General features: G+C 41.0%; 1 protein-coding gene across 1 annotated transcript in view; it reads right to left on the bottom strand.

Moving 5' to 3' along the window:
• Window positions 1–21,554, bottom strand: part of EFCAB6 (EF-hand calcium binding domain 6) — a 206,050-nt gene that overhangs the window by 120,762 nt on the left and 63,734 nt on the right. Inside the window, exons 9-10 of the mRNA XM_021687790.1 lie at window positions 6,410–6,520; window positions 3,902–4,007 (exon numbers count right to left, since the gene is read on the bottom strand). Of these exons, the coding sequence (XP_021543465.1) occupies window positions 3,902–4,007; window positions 6,410–6,520 (217 nt within the window). The remainder of the gene's footprint in view (window positions 1–3,901; window positions 4,008–6,409; window positions 6,521–21,554) is intronic.

Here is a 21,554-nt window from a genome sequence, read left to right as displayed (position 1 = left end):
CTGGGTTTTCCTCTTACTGAGTTCTGAGAGTTCTTACATATTCTACGTGCAAGTCCTTTACCCTATATATCATTTGCATATATTTTCTCCCAGAGCGTGGCTTATCTTTTGAAGCACAAATTTTTAATTTTGAGAAGTCCAATGTATGGCTTTTTTTTCCCCCTTTATGGACCATGCTTTTAGCATCATAGCTAAGAAATCCTTGCCTAACCCAGGTCACAGAAATTTATGCATATGCCTTCTTCTAAGAATTTTGCCATTTTAACTCTTATATTTAGGTTTATGGCCCATTTTTAGTGAATTTTTGTGTATGGGGTAAGGTAGTTCATCTTTTTACAAATGGATATCCAATTGTCTCAGCACCATTGGTTGAAAAGACGATCCTTTCCCCCTGCTGATCTTGTAAAAGATGAACTGGCCAAAAGTGTGAGGGCTTATTTCTGGACCCTCAGTTCTGTTCCATCAATCAATATGTCTATCCTCATGCCCGTGCCACACTGTCCTGATACCGTAGCTCTGTACTGAGATTCAAAATCTGGAAGCTTAAGTGCTCTAACTTCATTCTTCTTTTCCAAGATTGGTTTTAGCTACTCAGCAACCTTTGCATTTCCATATGAATTTTAAGATCAATTTTTTAAATTTCTGCAAAAAAAGCCAGTTGGCATTTTAACGGGGTTTGCAGCATTAAATTTATAGATCAATTTGGAGAGAACTGCCATCTTAATAATAGCAAGTCTTCCAATCCATGAATATGGAATGTCTGTCTCTTCATGTATTTACATTTTATTTCTTTTAACAGTGTTTTGTAATTTTCAGTGTACAAGTCAGGCATTTTTGTTAAATTTATTGCTAGGTATTTTAGTCTTTTTGATGCTATTGTGAATGGACTTGCTTTCTGAAGTTCATTTTTAGATTGTTCATTGCTAGTTTATAGAAATATAACTGATTTTCGTATATTGATCTTATATCCTGCAACCTTGATGAACTTTATTATTTGTAGAAGTTTGTGTGTGTATATCATGTTGTCTGTGACTGAAGACAGTTTTACTTCTTCCTTTCCAATCTGGATGCCTTTTATTTCTTTTCTTTCAGGATTGCACTGTTTAAAACTTCAGTACAATGTTGCATGGAAGTAGCAAAAGCTGACATTGTTCTGTTTTTCATGATCTTGGGGGAAAGTATTCAGTCTCTTACCATCAACTATGGTTAGCTGTTAGCTACGGGTTCATTATAGATGCCCTTTATCAGTTTAAGGAGTTTCCCTGCTATTCCTGGTTTGTTGAAAGTTGCTATCATGAAACAGTGCTGGATTTTTCAAATAGTTTTTCTGCATCTATCAAGATGATTATGTGGTTTTGTCCTTAATTCTATTAATATTGTGTACTATATTAATTGATTTTTTGGAAGTCAAACCAAACCTGCAATCCTGGGATAAATCCCACCTGGTCATAGCATTTAATCTTTTTTGTATGTTGCTGAATTTGGTTCACTAATATTTTGCTGGGAATTTTTGCAACAATATTCATGAAGGATATTGATCTTTGGTTTTCTTTTCTTGTGGTCCCTTTGTTTGGCTTTAGTATGAGGGTAATATTGGCCTCAGAGAATGAGTTGGGAAGCAGTCCTTCCTCCTATAGTTTCTGAAAGTTAGTGAAGGATTGTTATTATTTCTAAAAGTGAGCTTTGTAGTCTTCAATGTAGAGAATTTGCATATTTTTATTAGGTATATTTCTAGGCATTTGATTTTTTTAAAGATATTGGTAGAAACGATGTTTTAAAAATTCTTTTTCTAATTGCTTATTGTAATTTACAGAAATCATATTGATCTTTGAATACTGATCTTGTATCCAATGACCTAAATTCTATTATTAATTCTAGTATTTTCTGGAAGATTATTCTGGACTTTCTATTTAGAAATTCATGTGAGTTACAAATAATACTGAGAAAAAGAGTGGGTGAACAGGCAGGGTACAAATTGTTTCTGGGTGATAGAAAGGGAACCACATCAGGTTTAAATGTAAGTGATGGAGGTGACTAGGTCCACTCAGAGGGAAGGTGGCAATGTGTAGAGGTAGCACATACAGCTACTTGGGATGTATGAGTTGGAGCAGATCTAAAGCAGTCTTTCCTGTAATAATTCTACACCCCTCTCTACAGCAGGAGAGGGACCTCCTTCCTACTGTTGTCCTCTGCAGCCTGCCTCCTCCTGGCTCTCTCCCTTTGCTCTCCTCCTTCCAGGTCTCAGAATGTGCCCAAGACCAAGACACATGGTGGGGGGGTTGGGAGTCCCACTTGGCAACCATGCACTCTGCAACTCTAAGGTATCTGATGGTCACTGCTGTTATGTAACACTCCAGAGTGTGAGCTCATCATTGGCAGGGCCTTTGCATTACTCATCTATGTGTTCAGTGTAAGTGCCCACAGCCAGGCCCAGCGTGGGGCAGGCACTTCATTCCTCACCCACATGACGTGTTTGTTGATCAGTTCTGTTTGTGGAACAGTACATCAATGACTGTTAAATAGTCCAACATTTGGAGTGGTTAGCATGATTATAGTACTCCATTAACGGAGATGAGATTTCACTATTTTTAATGAAATTGCTTCAATATACCACACTAGGTGCTTAGGTGGGTAAACACACAAAAGCCTTCATTTATCTCTAAGAGGAGGCCCAGCCAGCACACTCCCAGGCAGCTCTGCCCAGGGCAGCAGTGGGCCTCTCCGGAGTAGCTGGTTTGTGTCCTGGCTCCACCACTCACTAGCTGGGAGCCTCAAGCTGGGTACTTACTACTGACGCTCCCTTTCCTCAGCAAATAAGGGCAGAAATGAAAGGATCAAATGGAGATAATTATAGTGTCTACCTCACAGAGCTGCTGAGAGGCTGAAGTGAGTGAAGACAAGTAAATCACTTGAGACCAGTACCTGACACATCGTTAAGCATGCAATATTATTGTTCATTCAGTAGAAGAGATCAAGTGATATAGGTTGAAAGAATAACTAGAACAGTGGGCTAGCTAAAATGCCCCCTCCCCTGCAGAAAACAGAACCCCAAATCTCTGAGTCTACGCTATGCTCAGAAACCCTAAGCAATGGCATTCTAGATTGACAGAGGCGAGGAGTCTCCAGTACAGAGAGCAAACCACTGAACTTTGCGGTCCACCTCCAGGCCACATGGGCTCCTCTCCAGAATGCTGCCCTGTAGCTGCCTTATAGGAAGGCTGCCACTGAGGCCAACCACCTCCTCTTTTATACACAGTTGTACTTGAGTCTGAGGCAGAGCAAGTCACCGGACCCCTCCAGATTTCCTAGATTCAGTTATTGAATGTACTTAGTAAATAACAAACTTGGGAAATGTTGCATGTTTCAAAAGTATCCAAGTGCTGCTTTCTAAAATAAACATTAAATTGGGACAGGAGCAATATTTCGAGCAAGTTACAAATTCATGAATTAGCCTCCTCTCTGCAGTATAATTAAACCAGGAAATAGGCTCTTTGGATCTAAGAAAACTTTCCTCGGATGGGTTACACGTTGTTATGAACCCACACACTCTAGCCTGGAGTGGGGAAGGTTCAACAGGTTGGGATTACTCGTTAAACAGCGAATGATGGGCAGTCACTGCATCCTTAAACACCTTGCCACACTCTGTTCTCATCCCCTGGCGTCTCCCCTACTGCGGCATAGCACGTTTTATGTCATCTGATCCCCCAAAGACACCCAACTCCTGAGGTCGGGCCTTATAGCCCCAGCTGCTCAGAATAATTCCTAGCATATAATAGGAGCTCAAAAAATGTCTGTTGGCTGGATAAATGAATGAATATACAGTTTTTATTGGCCTTGTTCTGAGTGTTCGCATTCTGAGAAACAATGAGGTTTTCACCAGAGAAGGGTTCCAAAATCTTACAGTGTTGGCGATCAGTAGTGCTTTCTTCAACGATGTATAGTGATCCTCGTGTCTGGGTAACTTTGTGAGAATGTTTTCCTCGCGAGATTGATTTCTAGAGGTGATGCTACAGGAGAATGAAGAGAAAAACAGGAATAAGGTTATGTTCTTGTACTTTGTTCTTTCTTAATGAAAAAAAAAAAGGAAAGAAAGAAAAGAAGAAGAAAAGCACGTGACAACTATCATAACGCCCTATCTGTGGATGGCTCTTCTTCCTGAAAGTGTAATGTGCTTGGGCACTGCTGCTCGGGCAGCGCGGTGACCGACAGGGGAGAGGGTGTGGAGGCCATTAGCCTTGCTGTGCCATCACTCTCCTCTTCCCATGCCGGCTAACTGTGGCCAGGCATCTTGCCGGTCCGTGTCTTTGGTCTCAAAAGAGACCAGGAAAGGGGCGCCTGGGTGGCTCAGTCAGTTAGGCATCTGACTTTTGATTTCAGCTCAAGTCGTGATCTTACGGTCATGAGGTTGAACCCCGTGTGGAGCCTGCTAAGGGATTCTCTCTTTCCTTCTCCCTCTACCCCTCCCCTCCTCACTCACTCACGCTCTCTCTCTCTTTAAAAAAAAAGAGAGAGAGAGAGAGAGACCAGGGAAGAGAGCACGATCACTGCTGAGACCATCACTTTCCTGTGTGTATGGGCAGCATGTTGAGGCACACTCACCCACATGATAACTGAGGGCACACGCTTCCCATGTTAAAGTAGTGGGAATGTCAACCTTCATAATCTCCCCCTCCCTGTTGACAATGGCCATGGTCACCTACATTATCGGACTCCTCTCCCTTTCTTGCCTCTTCCATCCATCCCCTGAACGCAGGGCCATCAGCCTGCATGTGTGCTCCCGAAGGCCTCCGACCACCCACTCTGGAGATCAAAGCCAACTTCACCCTGATCAGAAGGGGGCTGCAGGGATCCCATGGTACCAATCTACAGATGCCCTGGTCAGCCTCTCCTTTTCAGTGTTCATTGAGACAGGATGACATTTCCCATTAAATAAAGAAGGATAGTGAATCAGCTGAACAATTCTCACATTCGTTTGGGGGATTTTATTGCGGCATCCACATGGCCATCTTAGCTTTTTCTAGTTGTACAAAAACATATAAACACACACATCTACTACCATTTCTAAGAAACACATAAAGTAGAACTCCTGAGTATGAGTTGCTCATGTGACTCACTGGAGCCTGGTTTTTCTACAGATCACTGGAAGGAACGGAAATTTCTGCACTAATTATTACCTTCTATAGTAACACTGATATTAGGGCCTGGTAGTTCTTTGGGGGTGTGTGTGTGGGGGGCTACTGTCTCGTGCACCGTGGGATGTTTAGTGGCATCCCTGGCCTCTACCCACTAGATATCAGTAGCACCCCCATCCCAGCTGTGACAACCAAAAATGTCTCCTAAAATTGCTAAAGGTCCCTGGGGCGGGGATTGCTCCCAGTTGAGATTCACTGTTTCAAAGTAAATAAAATTCACATTTTAATTCTTTCCTATCTTTCAGATAAGAGAATCATTAAAAAAACAAAACACAGAAGTAACTTCACTTAAGAAATAAACTCAGAGAGTTGCATCCCAGGAATGGAGTGGGGGGTGAAGGGGGCGGGGAGGGAGCTCTAAATACCTAGAAGGCTGGTAACCAGGGCAGTTCAGCAAATATTCATAAATCCCTGAGACAGGAATAGGACCTGGTGAAATGGGAATTAACTCCGTGGTATATTTTACTTTACAATAGAGCATAGTGCTTTCAATGAACATGTCGAGATTATAAAGCCTGTATTTTTCTTTAAGATTTATATAAGGCGATCAGTGCAGGATACACGCCAACATAAACAAAATACTTCTTAGAGAAAAAGCCTAAATTCTAAAATGTCATATTATTAAGTACTTTTTTACATTTTGGGCCCCACCACAGTTTATGTGATCATGTAAATCTGAAGTTATAATAGACATTAGAATGAAAACAGAAATAATGGCGCTCAAGGCAAATAATCCCCGACCCACGATATCTGCACCACGCAGAGAGGGGTCGGGAAACAAGTGAATGTGGGTTGCTCCTCTCTATTGAACACTTAACCGAACATGCTTATACACAATTTTGCACTGAAAGCTCCATGTAGCATTGGCAGTACTGATGTGTGTACCTAGAACATTTGAGCTCCATTTCTGCCTCCATCGCTAAGCAGAAGATCTAGTTAAGATGCTTATGGTCTTATTTTTTTTCATCTAGAAACTTAAAATAATAATTATACCCACCTTATAGTTGAAGGCCATTTTATATAAGAATACGGTGTGGGAAATAATTGATAAACTGCAAATCACTACGTAAAGTTCATAATTACCCAACGAAGATGAATTTGTCATTTAAAAAAATGAAGAAAAAGCAATTCAGATATTCTCTAACCTTTTATAGATTCTGATATGTGTAACTAAAATTTAGTTCTTTTATTTTATTATTATTATTTTTTTTACATACCTATTTCTTTTTGTCAGGGGAACTGTATTGTTGACTTCCAACCACTGGGAATCATAAAGTGATGTTAGAAATTGTTTCCAATTGATTTTGGAGGTGGTTTTAAGTCCAAATCTGGATTTAAAAAAACAAAAAATTATTTTAAACATTTTTTCTATAATGTTGCACAGATTAGATGTTTAATATTGAATTGAAGATGGCAGCAATGAATTTATATGAAGTTTCAAATCTAAAGTAAACAAAATAATTTAGTAAAATTGTACTACAAATTGACTTTTAAAAAGCAAGGAAAATCAAGCTGATTCTATATCTCCATGTCTCTGCATTCCCTTAGCAGTAGCATACGTTGAAGGAAGAAACAAAGGAATTCGATTAAAATTCTCATGTCCACGAAATAATTCTTTCAAAGTCACTATTTGGAGAACTCAGTCACTGTGGGAGGCAGAATAAAGGCCTGGAAGGCGTCCACATCCTAATCCCTGGGATCTGTGAGTGTGACCTCAGAGGGCAAAAAGGGACTCTGCAGATGTGATTAAGGGTGTGGACACAGACATGGGAGAGCACCCCGCTTAACTATGTGGCCAATCTAATCACAGGAGTTCTTAAAATCAGAGCATTTCTCCCAGCTGCATCCAGAAAAAGATGCGAGGACAGGAGAAGGGCCAAAGAGGAGACAGTAGATACAGGAAGGGCCACCTGCCCAGGAACGCAGGTGCCTCTAGAAGCTGGAAAAGGCAAGAAACAGACCCCCCCATTTCTCCCCTAGGCTTGTGGTACTTTGTTATGGCAGCAGTTGAAAATAATTGATAATTATTTTCAGGACTGATAGTACTGGTCACCAGCAAGTGTTCAACCCCAAATCCTTCCCCGCTGTCCATGTGACTTACACACTAAGCATCAGCCACGTTTCCATAACAGGGTGGCAAGAAGTATCTGGGCTGAGATCCTTAAACAATAGCTATGAGATGCAAAAGTGGGAGACACCACAAGACAGACTACCCTGTTTGGATAGCTAAAATTAGTGGCTGTAAGGAATCTGGTCTCGTGCGGATCAGATGTGGGCCACGTGAGAAAGTGTAAGCGTGTGTGTGTGCGCGCGTGCACGTACGTGCACACACACACACGTGCACACGCATGCACACACACACACACACGGGGTCATCTGGCCATACTGGCCCTTCAGCTCTTCAGAAGGGTTATGCTTTTCCTTGTCCTAGGTCCCTCATGCTTGCTGCTTCCTTTGCCAATTGCCACACTCCCCACCACACTGCCCATGCTTTAGCTCATTCTGCACCTCTTTCAAGTTCAACTTATTCATTACTTTCTCAAGGAAGCCTTCTCCAATTTCCATAACCAGGGCTCTATTAGCCTGTCTCATAGCACTGTGCCTCCTTCCCTTATAGCACTTACCACTAAGGATTAATATTATTAGCATTTAACATTTGCACAGGATTTTGATCATGACTGTGATTATAGCAAATGCTTGATAAATGGTAATTACTTCTACTTCTGCTCTTAGCACCATGTATGTGTTTGTGAGAGAGACATTGGTTGATTGATTGATTTTCATTAGGTATACAGGCAGCATCAATAAGTACACTGGGACAGTGGTCTAATGCTCTGCTGTTCACTGTATAAAACAAAGTTTCCTGTTTTTTCCCAGCCTGCCTTCCCCCAGTTGCCCACGATTTTGATAGTTTGTTAATACTATCTATTTTCACCTTAAATTCTGGCAAGTTAGAAATTAATTTTCTATAATAGAAACACATTGCCTACCATTACAAGTTGAATCAGCTTCATATATTATGTTTAGGAAATTACCTTACTCTCTTGGAAAAAAAATCAAATTAGATCTTCACTCCATACGAAATACTAAAATAAATTCAAAATAGCTGAAGAAGTGAAACATAAACACTAGCACCATTAAAAAAGAAAAATCCAAGTACATATTCACCTGGTATTGGAATAAGAATGGATTTTTAAGCAACATTTAAGAGGGGGAATCATAAACTTCCCCAGTTAATAACGTCAACATAAAAAATTTCCATACACCAGAAATACTGAAACAACAATTTAAGAGCCAAACAACAGACTTGCAAAGTTATCTATCATAAATATGCATAACAAATTGGTGATTTTCTTAAAACATTAAGTAAAAAAACCTAAAACTTGATTTCTTCTTCCAGTGATGGTGGAGTTAAGATCTTAGTGGACCAATCCCCCGGCAGACAGTCACAATAAGCTCTGGGCATAATACAAAGAGCAGCTACCTAAAAGCACTACAGAGTGAACAGAAGTGGGCACACTCTGGTAGGGAATCCATGATGACAGGAGTGGAGCTGTGAAGAGTATTTTCAATGCTTTCAGCCTGGGGCTAGGCACTGCAGCATGACTGGTGGCAAGCACATCAGTTTAAAAAAAAAAAAAAAAAAAAAGTATGTCCTGGAAAACTAGAAGACCAAACCCAGGGGAACCATAACCCTAGAGAGAAAGAAGAAATCCTAGAAAAGAAAGAACCAGAGAGGGATCCCCAAATTCTGTCCTACCACATTTTTGACTGGCTCTGAATCTCACACAATCAGAACCTACTCAAAATTGCTTAGCTAAACACAAAAGTTCTGAACTAAGATCAGAGCTGCCACCTAAGAAACAGAATAGGCAGTTTGACTCCAACCAAGATAACTGCCTCTAAAACAAAAGAAACAACATTCATTGAAAAAATAATAATAGCAAAATTTAGAGTCTTCACAATTTAATATTCAAAATGCTGAGTGCACACGCGCTCTCTCAAATGAATAAGTCTTAAAAAATAAAAATAATGGGCGCCTGGGTGGCTCAGTTGGTTAAGCGACTGCCTTCGGCTCAGGTCATGATCCTGGAATCCTGGGATCAAGTCCCGCATCGGGCTCCCTGCTCAGCAGGGAGTCTGCTTCTCCCTCTGACCCTCCCCCCTCTCATGCTCTCTCTCTCTATCTCATTCTCTCTCTCAAATAAATAAATAAAATTTAAAAAATAAAATAAATAAGATAAAAAATAAAATAAAATTATAGAGCCTATTTTAAAAAACAGGAAAATGGAACATTACTAGGGAGAAAAGTCTGACATACATGCAATTGGAATCACATGAGGAGAGGAGAGAATGAAAGGCCAAAATTTCCCCAAATTTTATTAAAGATATCCATTTACAGATTGAAGATGTTAAACAAAAACGAAGTAGAATACACATGAAAAAGGCCATGCCAAGGCTCATTACAAAGTCAAATTCAAGGAGTAAATCTTGAATGCAACAAGAGAAAAATTACTCATCACATGCAGGAGAACAACAATTTAACTTCTCATCCCAAATCATGGAAGCTAAAAGAAGTGGAACAACATCATGAAGTGCTAAAAGAAAAAAAAAAGTCACCCAAGAATTTTTCATCTAAGAAAAATTCCTCAAAAATGAAGGATAAATGAAGACATTCCTAAATAAAAGAAAGCTAAGGGAATCTATCTTTAGCACACCTTGATAAAGGAAGTTCTTCAGGCTGAAGGGAAATGATAGCAGATGGAGACCTCAACTCCTCAGAAAAGAATGAAGAAAGTATCAGAAATGGTAAATATTTGAAAAAATACAAAGGCTAATTTTTTTGCCTTTTCTCTTCTTAATTTATTCATAGTTATATAAAGCAAAAAGGTAATAACATTGTTTTGTGAAGTTTATTACATAGGTAAGTATAACACATATAATACCCACAGTATAAAGGACACAGAGGGCAGAATGTAGACCCATATTGCTTACATAGGTTCTACATTTTATGTGAAGTGGTGCAGTGTTAATTGTATGCAGGCTGGGAGCAGTAGAGATGTATACTATAACCCCCATGAAAAATTATACAAAGAAGTATAGCTTAAAAGACCATAAGAAAATTAAAACTGAATTCTAAAAAATATTCCAATTATCTGAAAAGAAGAAAAAGAGCAAACAAGCAGAAAGCAAAAAAACACAGACACACACAGACACACACACACACACAAAAATGGGAGGCCCAAATCCAAATATATCAATAATTACTTTAAATATTAATCGACTAAATGCTTTAATGGACTAAACACAATCAGATTTTTTAAAAAAGATCCAAATTTATGCTTTCACAAAAAAGGCAAATTTACTGTTTTGTTTTGTTTTGTTTTTTTAGGGAGAGAGAGAGAGAGAATGTGCAAGTGGTGGTGGGGAGAGGGACAGAGGGATAGGGAGAGAGAAAATCTTAAGCAGGCTCCACACTTAGTGGAGATCATGACCTGAACCCAAGTCAAGAGTTGGATGCTTAACCAACTGAGCCACCCAGGCACCCCAAAAGGCACATTTAATATAAAGACACATACAGGTTGAAAATAAAAGGACACTGGGGCGCCTGGGTGGCTCAGATGGTTAAGTGTCTGCCTTCAGCTCAGGTCATGATCCCAGGGTCCTGGGATCGAGTCCCGCATCGGGCTCCCTGCTCCGCGGGAAGCCTGCTTCTCCCTCTCCCACTCTCTCTGCTTGTGTTCCCTCTTTCTCTGTGTCTCTCTCTGTCAAATAAATAAAATCTTTGAAAATAAAAGGACACTATCTTAAGCCACATGATCAAGGTCAACCTCAATGGTGACAAGTCATATTGATACTATGCACCCTTGATAGGATGTGACAAGAATGATACTTTACCTCTGTGGTCTTCCAAAAACACATTACCCCAGTCTAATCAGTCAAATCCCAGTTGAGGGACACTCTATAAAATATCTGACCAATAATCCTCAAAACTGGCAAGGTCATTAAAAAACAAGGAAAATCTGAGAAAGTGTCAGAACCAAAAGGAGCTTAAGGACATATGACTACTAAATATAATGTAAATTAAGCACCTAAATAAATGGAAAGATATAGATATACCATGTCCATGGAATAGAAAACTGAATATGGTTAAAGTGGCAATTCTCCCCACTGTATTCACAATCAAATTCCTAACAGGCTTTTTTTTAACATTGAGAAACTGATTCTAAAATGTATAGAAAGGTAAAGACTCTAGAATAGTCAAACAATTTTGAAAGAGAAGAACAAGTCTGGAGGACTTGCACAACCTAATTTCAAGACTTAACTATTTAGCGGGGTGCCTGGGTGGCTAAGTCGTTAAGCATCTGCCTTCGGCTCAGGGCATGATCCCAGGGTCCTGGGATCGAGCCCCGCATCAGGCTCCCTGCTCTGCGGGAAGCCTGCCTCTTCCTCTCCCACTCTCCCTGCTTGTGTTCCCACTCTTGCTATGTCTCTCTCTGTCAAATAAATAAATAAAATATTAAAAAAAAAAAGACTTAACTATTTAGCTACAGTAGTCAAGATAGTGTGGTATTGATGTGAGAATAAACCTATAGATTAATGGAAGAGACTAGAGTCCAGAAACCTACTCACACTTATATAGTCAAATGATTTTCAACAAAGGTGCAAAGTTGTTCATCAGAGAAATAACAGCCTTTTCAACAAATGATGCTGGAACAACTGGATATCTGGACAGAAACAGAGTGAATCCCCACCCTTACCTCACACCATACACAAAAATTGACTAGAAATGGATCTCCCGTAAAAATTACCCAAAGCAAGTTTTTAAGTAGATAAAACATATTTCATCAAAATTAAAAACTTTTGTACTTCAAAATACAGAGTTAAGAAAAGAGAAAAGCAAGCCACACTGAGAGTAAATACGTGAAAATATGTCGCTAACAAAGAACTCATATCTAGGATATATAAAGAACTCTGGCAAATCAATAATAGGGAAATAAATAGTCCAATATAGTGGACAAAAAATCTGTACATATACTTTTAAAAAGAATATATATGAATGGTCAATAATTGCATGAAAATAGGCTCAATATTGTAAGTCATCAGGAAAATGCAAATTAAAGCAAAATGAAATACCTCTACACACTATTAGGATGGGTAAAATTAAGAAGCCTGGCAATACCAAGCATTAATGAGGATGTAAAGCATCTCATTCTTATATGTTATTGATGGAACTGCAAAATGGTACAGTTACTTTGGACAACAGTTTGACAGTGTCTTATAAATTTAAATATACACTCAAACCTACCTACAATCCAGCAATTTTATTACTAGGTATTCATCCAAGAGAAATGGAAACATGTATACACACCAAGAACTGTATGTAAATGTTTATAAAGTATCTTCTGTAATGACCCCAAACTGAAAACTACCCAAATGTTTGTCAACTGGTGAATGGATTAACAAACTGTGGTAAACAAATATGGTGGAACACTCCTTGGCAATTAGAAATGTTGGGATATGCAGCAAGATGGATGAATCTTAAAAACATGGTAAGTGAAGAAAGTAGTCAAACACAAAAGGGTCCATCCTGTATGATTCCATTCATGAGAACACATAGAAAAGTCAAAACTATAGTGACAACAACAGAGAACGATCAGTGGTTGCTGGAGCTGAGGGTCAGGGAAGGAAGGGGTTGGTTACAAAGAGCCAAGAGTAGAATTATAGGGTCATGGAAGTATTCCATATATTGACTATGGCAGGAGTTAGATAAATAGATACACCTGCCAAACTCATTAAACTATGCCCTTGAGAATGAATTTTATTTTAGTAACTTACACTGGAGTAAAACATTTTTGAAACATAGAAGATTGTCAAAGGTCACGGATGAATAATTATTCACAGAGAAAGTACATAAAACTTTTAAACATGAAAAATATGCAAGCACAACAGCAACCAAGGACCCTCAAATCAAAACAACAGTGAGGAACTCTGCTTCCACCTGTCAGATTCGCAAGGATCTAGAAGTGGCAGTGTGGAATGCTGGCAAAAAGCCTCTCACAAGCCGCCCTCATAAGAATAAACTAACACCTTCCTGAAGTGCATTTGAGCAATATGTAATGGAAACCTTAGAAATGCTTAAACTTTTGACTCAAGGGTTAACAAAACATGCTGTGGCCATTAAAAATTAATTTCAAAGGTTTTCCAACAACATAAAATATGCTCCTGATAAAATACTGTGTGTGAGAAAACAGACCATAATTTATACGTGACTGCAACGATGTTAAGTGTGCATGGACTGTGCGTAACGTGTGCACACAAAGAAATTCTGGAAGGAAACATACTAAAATATCAGTAGTGGTTATCTCTGGCTATTACAATGATGGGTAATTTATTTTTTCTTCATGGCTTCCCCTATTTTCCAGTTTGAGCCTGCACAGCTTTTATAATTAACATGAATAAACACATGAATGAAACTGTTTTTGAAAAATCAGTGCCAATTTTGTAAGAAATCACATGAGTGAACATTATCCAAAGGTCACAAAGATATAGTGGAGTCTTTTAGTCTTAAAAATGTCCCAGGGGCTCTCTCTCTCTCTTTTTTTTCCCCTCAGGCAGCTCTCCCTCTGGATTCTGATGCTGGGGGCCCAGTAGCATTCCCATCCAACTTTCCCATCCCATGAATCCAGGTAGAGACTTAGAGCAGCACATGACTCCATCTATGGAGAAGGGGAAAGAAAACACAGATTTGTCACATTGTTCCAAAACAGTCTGGATTCCATTCAACCAGTGGGTACTGTCAGAGGAGGTGCAAAGAGAAACAGCGTGGAGAGACTAATCCCATTAGCCAGAGGGACCAAGAAGGCTCAGCCAGGAGGAGAGTCATCAGAACGGAAAAGATGGGCAGACCTGCAACAGGTGGGGATGGTGATGGTAAGAGACAAAAGGAGGATGTAACAAGTGTGGGAAATGAACAACCTCACTGGCTGACTCTTCTTCCACCATCCAATCACTAATGCTAAAAATCCCCGTCTCTCGGGGCGCCTGGGTGGCTCAGTTGGTTAGGCGACTGCCTTCAGCTCAGGTCATGATCCTGGAGTCCCAGGATCGAGTCCCGCATCGGGCTCCCTGCTCGGCGGGGAACCTGCTTCTCCCTCTGACCCTCCCCCATCTCGTGCTCTCTCTCTCTGTCTCATTCTCTCTCTCAAATAAATATATAAAATCTTTAAAAAAAAAAATCCCCATCTCTCATTTCTCCTCTCTATCCATATGCACTCTCTTGGCAACCTCCTCTGTTCTCTGGCTTTAGATACCATCTATATTGATCTGTACAAAGCTGATACCCATATTTCTTTCTCTAGCCTGGAGTTCTTTTTCTGAGCTTCCAACAGCCTACTCAACATCAATAGCTGGATTTCTAACAGGCATCTCAAACTTAACATGTCCAGTATTAAACTCTTGACTTCTGTCCCTAACCTGTTTCCCTTCCTCCCATCTTCAAATATACCAGGCTCCCACTTCCATGAAGGCCTCTGCATGGGTCTGTTGGCCTGGAATGCTCTTCCACAACAAATACAACATGACTGGTGTGCTCTAAATTTGTGCTACAAAGCAGACTTCCTTTCTGCATGCCTGATGCTTTCATGCAGGGCTCATCTTAAATGCCATCTCCCCAAGAAGTCTTCCCTGATTGCCTCATCTGGGGTAGGTTTGCCCCAGGCATCATGATTTAGAATTGGTTTATTTGCTTCTGAGCTAATAATATGTGTTGGTAAGAAAGAGCACATTCAATGATTTTAGCATCCTCTTCCCCAAGCCCACCAAAACTGCATTTCTAAGGATCCTCTGAAGGGAGATTATGGGGGCCCCACCAGAGGCCACAGAGAGAACAGCAGCTATAAGGCCGAGATTTGCAGGTCACCGAAGAGAAACAGGCCACAGGGCAAATGGATCAAGATAATAAAATTCCACCAGAAAGCCACATAAACTCTGGAGGAGGGAGGGAAGGTGTTGGACTGAGCAAAGTGCATGCGATACAGGCTCAAGCTGTCTTGTGTATAAAAGGAAATAATAGCCAGGGGCTTGCCAAGTCCCAGTCCACACTGCTGCTGCCCATGTCCCAGACAAACATCCCCACATACTGCCAAGGTATGGGCATGCTCTAATGGTAGCTGTAACCTGCCCCTTTCTCTCTTCAAAGATAAGGGCATGCAGTAACTGAAGGTGGCATTAACTGAGGGACAACCGCTGTACTTTACCAGAAAACAAAATCACTTGCATATTTTAACTTTATTATTAGTAAATGACACATCACTTGTAGCACATTCCACACTACACAATCCATCATCCCATTCCAGGGTGCCGTGATATGGGAATTCAGAACTACGCATCCAGGAGAGAGAAGGTGAGGGCCTGAAGTGGTCTGGTGGCAGTGCAAACACAGAAGTGAGTTATGCACATCACTCATATGACCATCTAGGGCAGCGTCATTCTGCAAACAAAATAAGTTTGCAACATCCCACATATTCCCCTCATGGATATTCATGATGTTGTGCTAACATATTAACAGCCATGAGATGTCCTCATAGTTGGCAGTTGGGAAACTTCCTTCTATAGTACACCTTGGGAGTACTCACCACAGTAAGCTAGAGCATAATCAGGTGTTTCAACTCACAAGGGTTTCTGGCACTAGCTAACTGAACACAAGGTCCTTAGGAAAGACCAAGGTGCTGCCTGATAATTTCAGAATACACGGAAAATTCTAGGTCTGATGGGCAGAAGCCTGACTTCAGTCGTTTAAAATGGGAATTCATGACCTGTTGCTCAGGTCACAGACCAAAACCAATTCACAGACCCAGAGCCCCTTAATTAAGGGGGAATCTGGATACCTTTTAGGAACAACCCTACAATATAGCCATATGCATATACTGAGAATCTTCCCTCAAACCTTGCCCAGAAGATCCTTCAGCCATTTACCACAATGACTATGCACGAAGGGAAAGGAAATACCTAGACCACTCAGGGTTATTAGATAGTGGCTCTGAACTAATGATAATCCATGGAGAGCCAAAGTGCCAGCACAGTCTGCTGGGTCACAGTGGAGGCTTATGGACGAGAGATGAAGCCCAAGTCCATGTTGTAGTGGGTCCGGTAAGGATACAGGCTCATCCTGTGGTTACTTCTCCAGGCTCAGAATACATAATGGAAATAATTATTCTTAGTCACTGCAGAATTCTCACATTTGTCTTTTGATCCATGAAATAAGGGGCTATGATGATAGGAAGGACCAAGTGGAAAACTCAACACTTTAGCAGAGGATTTAAAAAGCTTACCACCTCCCTGGAGTGCATCAAAGAATAAAAGATGAGGGCAAGAGGTTGACTTCTACCATATTCCATCTAAATCACTGTGTCCCAGTGCAAAAGTTACTTGGCTATTTGAAAATGACTGTGGATTATTGCAAATTTAATCAAGTGATGATGCCAATCACACATGCAAATCAACACAGCCCCTGGCATCTGGTATGTAGCTCTAGACATATCAAATGCTAACATTTCAATTTCCTTTTCAACAGTTTCCCTTTACATGGCAGGGAGATTAGTATACCTCCAAATCTTATCTCAAGACTATGTCAACTCATCTGCTTCCTGCCATATTATAATGTGAAGGAACTCTGATCAAGGCTTGCCCAGAAGGTCCTACAGGTATTTTTTTTTTTAGATATTTATTTATTTATTTAGAGTGAGCAAGCAGGGACGAGGGGCAGAGGGAGATGAGAGAATCTTAAGCAGAATCCGCACTGAGTGCAGAGCCCAATGTGGGCCTTGATCTCACAACCCTGAGATCATGACTTGAGCCGAAATCAAGAGTTGGACACTCAACGGACTGAGCTACCCAGGTGCCCCATTAAGTAGCTATGGATTGTTCTGGTATGCTATAACAATCACACTGGCCCACTGCATGATATTATATTAATTGGATCTACTAAGAATGAAATAACAAATATCCCAGAGGCCTCAGAAAGGCAGAGAAGATAAACCTCACGGAATTTTAAGGGTCTTCCAGTCTGATAAAGTTTCCAGGGAATCCAGAGGCATGTCTATGGTATGCTTTAGAGGGACTATTCGTCCCTCTAAAGTGAAAGACCGATTAATTAGCCTTTTGCTGCCTATCACAGAAAAAGATTCATATGCTTGAAGGGTGTCTCTGGATTTTGGAGACAATTTTGTCCTGCTATTCTGATCTGCTCTGCTGTTCTTGGGTAACCCAGCAGCTCTGAGTGAGGCACTGAGTAAGAAACAATTTGCAAGGCTCAGGCTATAGTGTAAATTTTTGTCTCATCACAGAAAAGAAGCACAGCTTATAAAGGTATTTATGTCCCATGTAAGTGCCCACTGGTAAGCATCCACACAGATTATCAGGAGGAAAGTTGACCTGTCCTGAAAGTGCCAGTCAGTCACTTTGCCCAGGCAACCTGGTGTTTGTTCATGGGCTTCCATACAAAAGTGGTCATGGAGAGAGGAACGGACGCTTTGCATTGGTTTGAAAACAGGGAATTCTCATCACTAAAGCTGAGCTGGCTACTGCCCAGCTAAGTACCCAGGCTGCAAATGGCAGAGGCCCACACTGAGCCCTTTCATGGCTCCTTTCTCCAGGTGGGATTCCCAGTCACCTGGCAAAGACTCCATTGGACCTCTTTCAGAGTCCAGAGTGCTAACCATTACACATTGGACCTCTTTCAACATGGAGGGAGCAGTGATTTGTCTCAATACATATTCCAGATACAAATTTGCCTTGCCTGCCTGAAATGCTTCTGCCACTTACCATCATCTGTGGACCTCCAGAATGCTTTAGGCATCACCTGGGTGTCCTGCGCATCACAGAAGTGAACTAAGGGACTCATCTGATGGTGGTGATGGTGTGGCAATAACCCCAGATCCACAGAACATGCTGGTCTCACCACATATCCCATCACCAGAACAGACTTGATAGAACGGTTGGTAGCTTGCTGATGACTCATCTACAATCAGCTGAGAGGCAATTCCCAGGGGTTAGGGTGCTATTCTACAGGACGCACTGTGCCTTGAGCCAGTTCAGGCAGCCCAATAAAGAGATGACCATCAAGCACTGAGATCCTGTGAAATGAAGATTGGGTACCTCAGGGGATTGGAAGGCAAGAGGAGAGGAGGTGGGCTAATTATTCCCCCAGCCCCCTTCCTGCTGGGCTGCCACGTGGCCATGGCCATGTTCTTCTACCTTAGACCTTATCTGCTCTCCGGTGACCTCCGCTTTAGCTATCTGTCTTGCTCCTTTCAGTAACTGCTCCCTCTCCTACCCCTTCAGGCCTAAGAGAGAGAAATGCTTCCCCATCTACTGATTTCATTTAATCTTGCCCTCACATGTGTAAAGGTCCTTCAATAAACTCATGTCCATCTGCTTTCTGCCTGAACCCTGACCAATGTATGTCGGAGGTTAAGACAACCATGGTAGGATACAGAACAGCTCCCTTACCCCCAAAAGCTCCCCTGTGCTGCCCTCTGGAGTCACAACCTCCTCTGCCCCTAGTCCTGGCAATTACTGATCTCTCTTCCATTCCTATTGTTTTGTCTTTTCCAGAATGTCACACAGATGGAAGAGATCCTAGACATGTGGGTTAAAGAGGTTTGGACAATAACTGAAAACACACCACTGGGTATTGCTTCTACACTTAATGTAATTTGGCCTAAATGCCTTATTGTTTCTGCTTGTATAGCTTCTGTTGGGCTGCTAATGTTACTGGGGTGAGTGGGAAAATTCTCACCAGGAGATGTTTCTGAGCGAGAACCTGCTCGCATGATGGATGAGCAAGTATCTCTGGTGAATACACAAGTCATAGCAAGTCACTGCATTTACTCCATCCCCTCAGCTCTCACTCAAACATCACTCTTCATGTTTAAACACTAATTTTATTTTTAACAGATGTACTTTATATAAAAGGCTAGGCAACATTGAAAAGCACAGCACGTTAGCAATAAAAGGTCAAGTTAGCTGTTCAATTAAAGTCTACCATTACATCAAAATATAAATATATATGGAAAATGGCTTTTTAAGGTCTCTAAAATATTATTTTGGTCAAGATTTTATGCCTTATTACCAAGATGTTAGGGTGTTTAATTTAGGCCCTAGATCTTCAGTATTTTTTTAAAAACAACAAACTCAAAGAGATGCCTTTTTTTTCTCCCTATACTATCCAATCTTGGATTGGATAGTAAGAATAATTTCTCCAACCATTTTATTATGAGGGTTTAGATTTTATTTTACTTCCTGCTTTATTCTTTCCTATGTTGTCTGCCATTTTTTTTTAAAAAGGATGTATTTTTAAATTTTATTTCTCAAATTAAGATGCACTAAAATGAATTTTTTTTTTTTTTTTAAAGATTTTATTTATTTATTTGAGACAGAGAGAATGAGAGACAGAGAGCATGAGAGGGAGGAGGGTCAGAGGGAGAAGCAGACTCCCCGCCGAGCAGGGAGCCCGATGCGGGACTCGATCCCGGGACTCCAGGATCATGACCTGAGCCGAAGGCAGTCGCTTAACCAACTGAGCCACCCAGGCGCCCTAAAATGAACTTTTTACTTTTGGTATATACTTTCACGAGTTTTTTTTTTTTTGACGTTCACGAGTTTTAACCCATGTGCAGATTCACGTCGCCACCACCACACACAGGATGCAGAACAGCATCATCACCCCACAGCCTTCCCCGTGCTGCCCCTCTGGAGTCAGGCCTGCCCCACCCTGAGTCCGGGAGACCACCGACCTCTTTTTTGATCCTATTGTTTTGCCTTTTCCTGCATGTCATATAAACAGAATCCTAGAGTAGCAGCCTTTGAGACTGGTTCTTTCGAATGTCTCTAAGATTCATCCGTGTTGTCTGCATCGAAAGCTCATTGCCTCCTGCTGCGGAGAAATATGCCATCGTGCAGATGGACCAGTCTGCTTATCCAATCACCTGCTTAAGGACACTTGGGCCCATTCCCATTTGGGTCAATTATGATTAGAGCTGCTATGAACATTCTTGTACAGTTTTTTTAGTGAACTTTTCAATCATTTTTTAGATACAAAAGTCACAGAGAATTTGCCCAGCACAATCATGGACCCATGACACTGCGAGTGCAGGTCAAGGGGAGTTCAGGGGGCTCACTTCTGGCAACACCAGGTGTGCCCTTGTCCTCACACTGTCCCTCCCACTGGTCTGCACTGTACCACCTCCTGGGTGGCTGGAGAGGACAGTAAGGCGGGGAGGAAAGAGCACTCCCCTGGGGCCAGGCCACCCCCGGTGCCACTTGCGGCCACTGGGGGTGACACCTAGTCCCACCTCTAATGTCTGTTTCACGGGGCCAGCGCTTTCATGGTAGAATCCAGGAGATTCTCTCTTCCCAGGAGGGGACATAATGAGTGGTAAGTCCCCAACAATCACCCTCTAAATTCAAGAAGTCACTGTGACAGTGCCAGGAACCCAGTGTTTTCTCTAGAGGTAAGACAGAAAACAACAGGGCAGTTTGATGGGCCAGTGTGGACAGCACCGTACAGAAACGTCCACGTACAAGAGAGAGGTAGAGTGACGGAACAGACTAGAAGGACACATTAAACCAAATTATGGAGTAAATTGAATGTTTGACAAAGCAGACATTAAAAACAATGGGGAAAGAATAATAAGTGGTGGCGGTAAAACAGATTATCTATTTGGGAAAAGAATGTGAATTTGGATGCCCACCTTATGTCAGGATGAATTAACGTGTTTTGTTTTCAAAAAGTAAGAAAAACAAGTGGAGTAGAAAAGCGTTTTTATATCAAGTCTGGGCAAGAATGATGAATTTATAGATTAAGCAACAGAAGACATTCCAAAAGAAGATTAATGTATTTGATTGTATTAAAATGTAAACTTCAGAACAATGAGGTGTCACGTGAATGAAAGGGAAGCAGCAAGCTGGGAAGAACAGCTGTACGAAGCTACTCTGCTTATGACAGAAAAGGGTTATCTCTTAATAATTAATTAATTATAAAAAATTATTAAACAAAAAGGTGATAAAATTGACTTAAGATACCAGCAGTGGGGGCATTACCCAGTCAGGACAAGAGGAGGATTCACATCAGGGGAGATACGACTAACGCCCAGGCTCACGGAAATGTCCAAGCCCAATACTGCTCCAAGAAATATAAATTAACACAATAATGAGGCATCATTTTATACCTCTTAAGCTATCAATATTTTAAAACAATGTTAATATTCAATGCCAGAAGGAATATGAAACTAGAACACTCATACAACGTTGATGGTGATATAAATCACTATTATCTTTTCAGATTTGGCAATCGTTATA

Source organism: Neomonachus schauinslandi, chromosome 5, assembly GCF_002201575.2.
Source record: "Neomonachus schauinslandi chromosome 5, ASM220157v2, whole genome shotgun sequence".
Lineage (NCBI taxonomy): Eukaryota > Metazoa > Chordata > Mammalia > Carnivora > Phocidae > Neomonachus > Neomonachus schauinslandi.
This window is presented reverse-complemented; position numbering and strand designations above follow the sequence as displayed.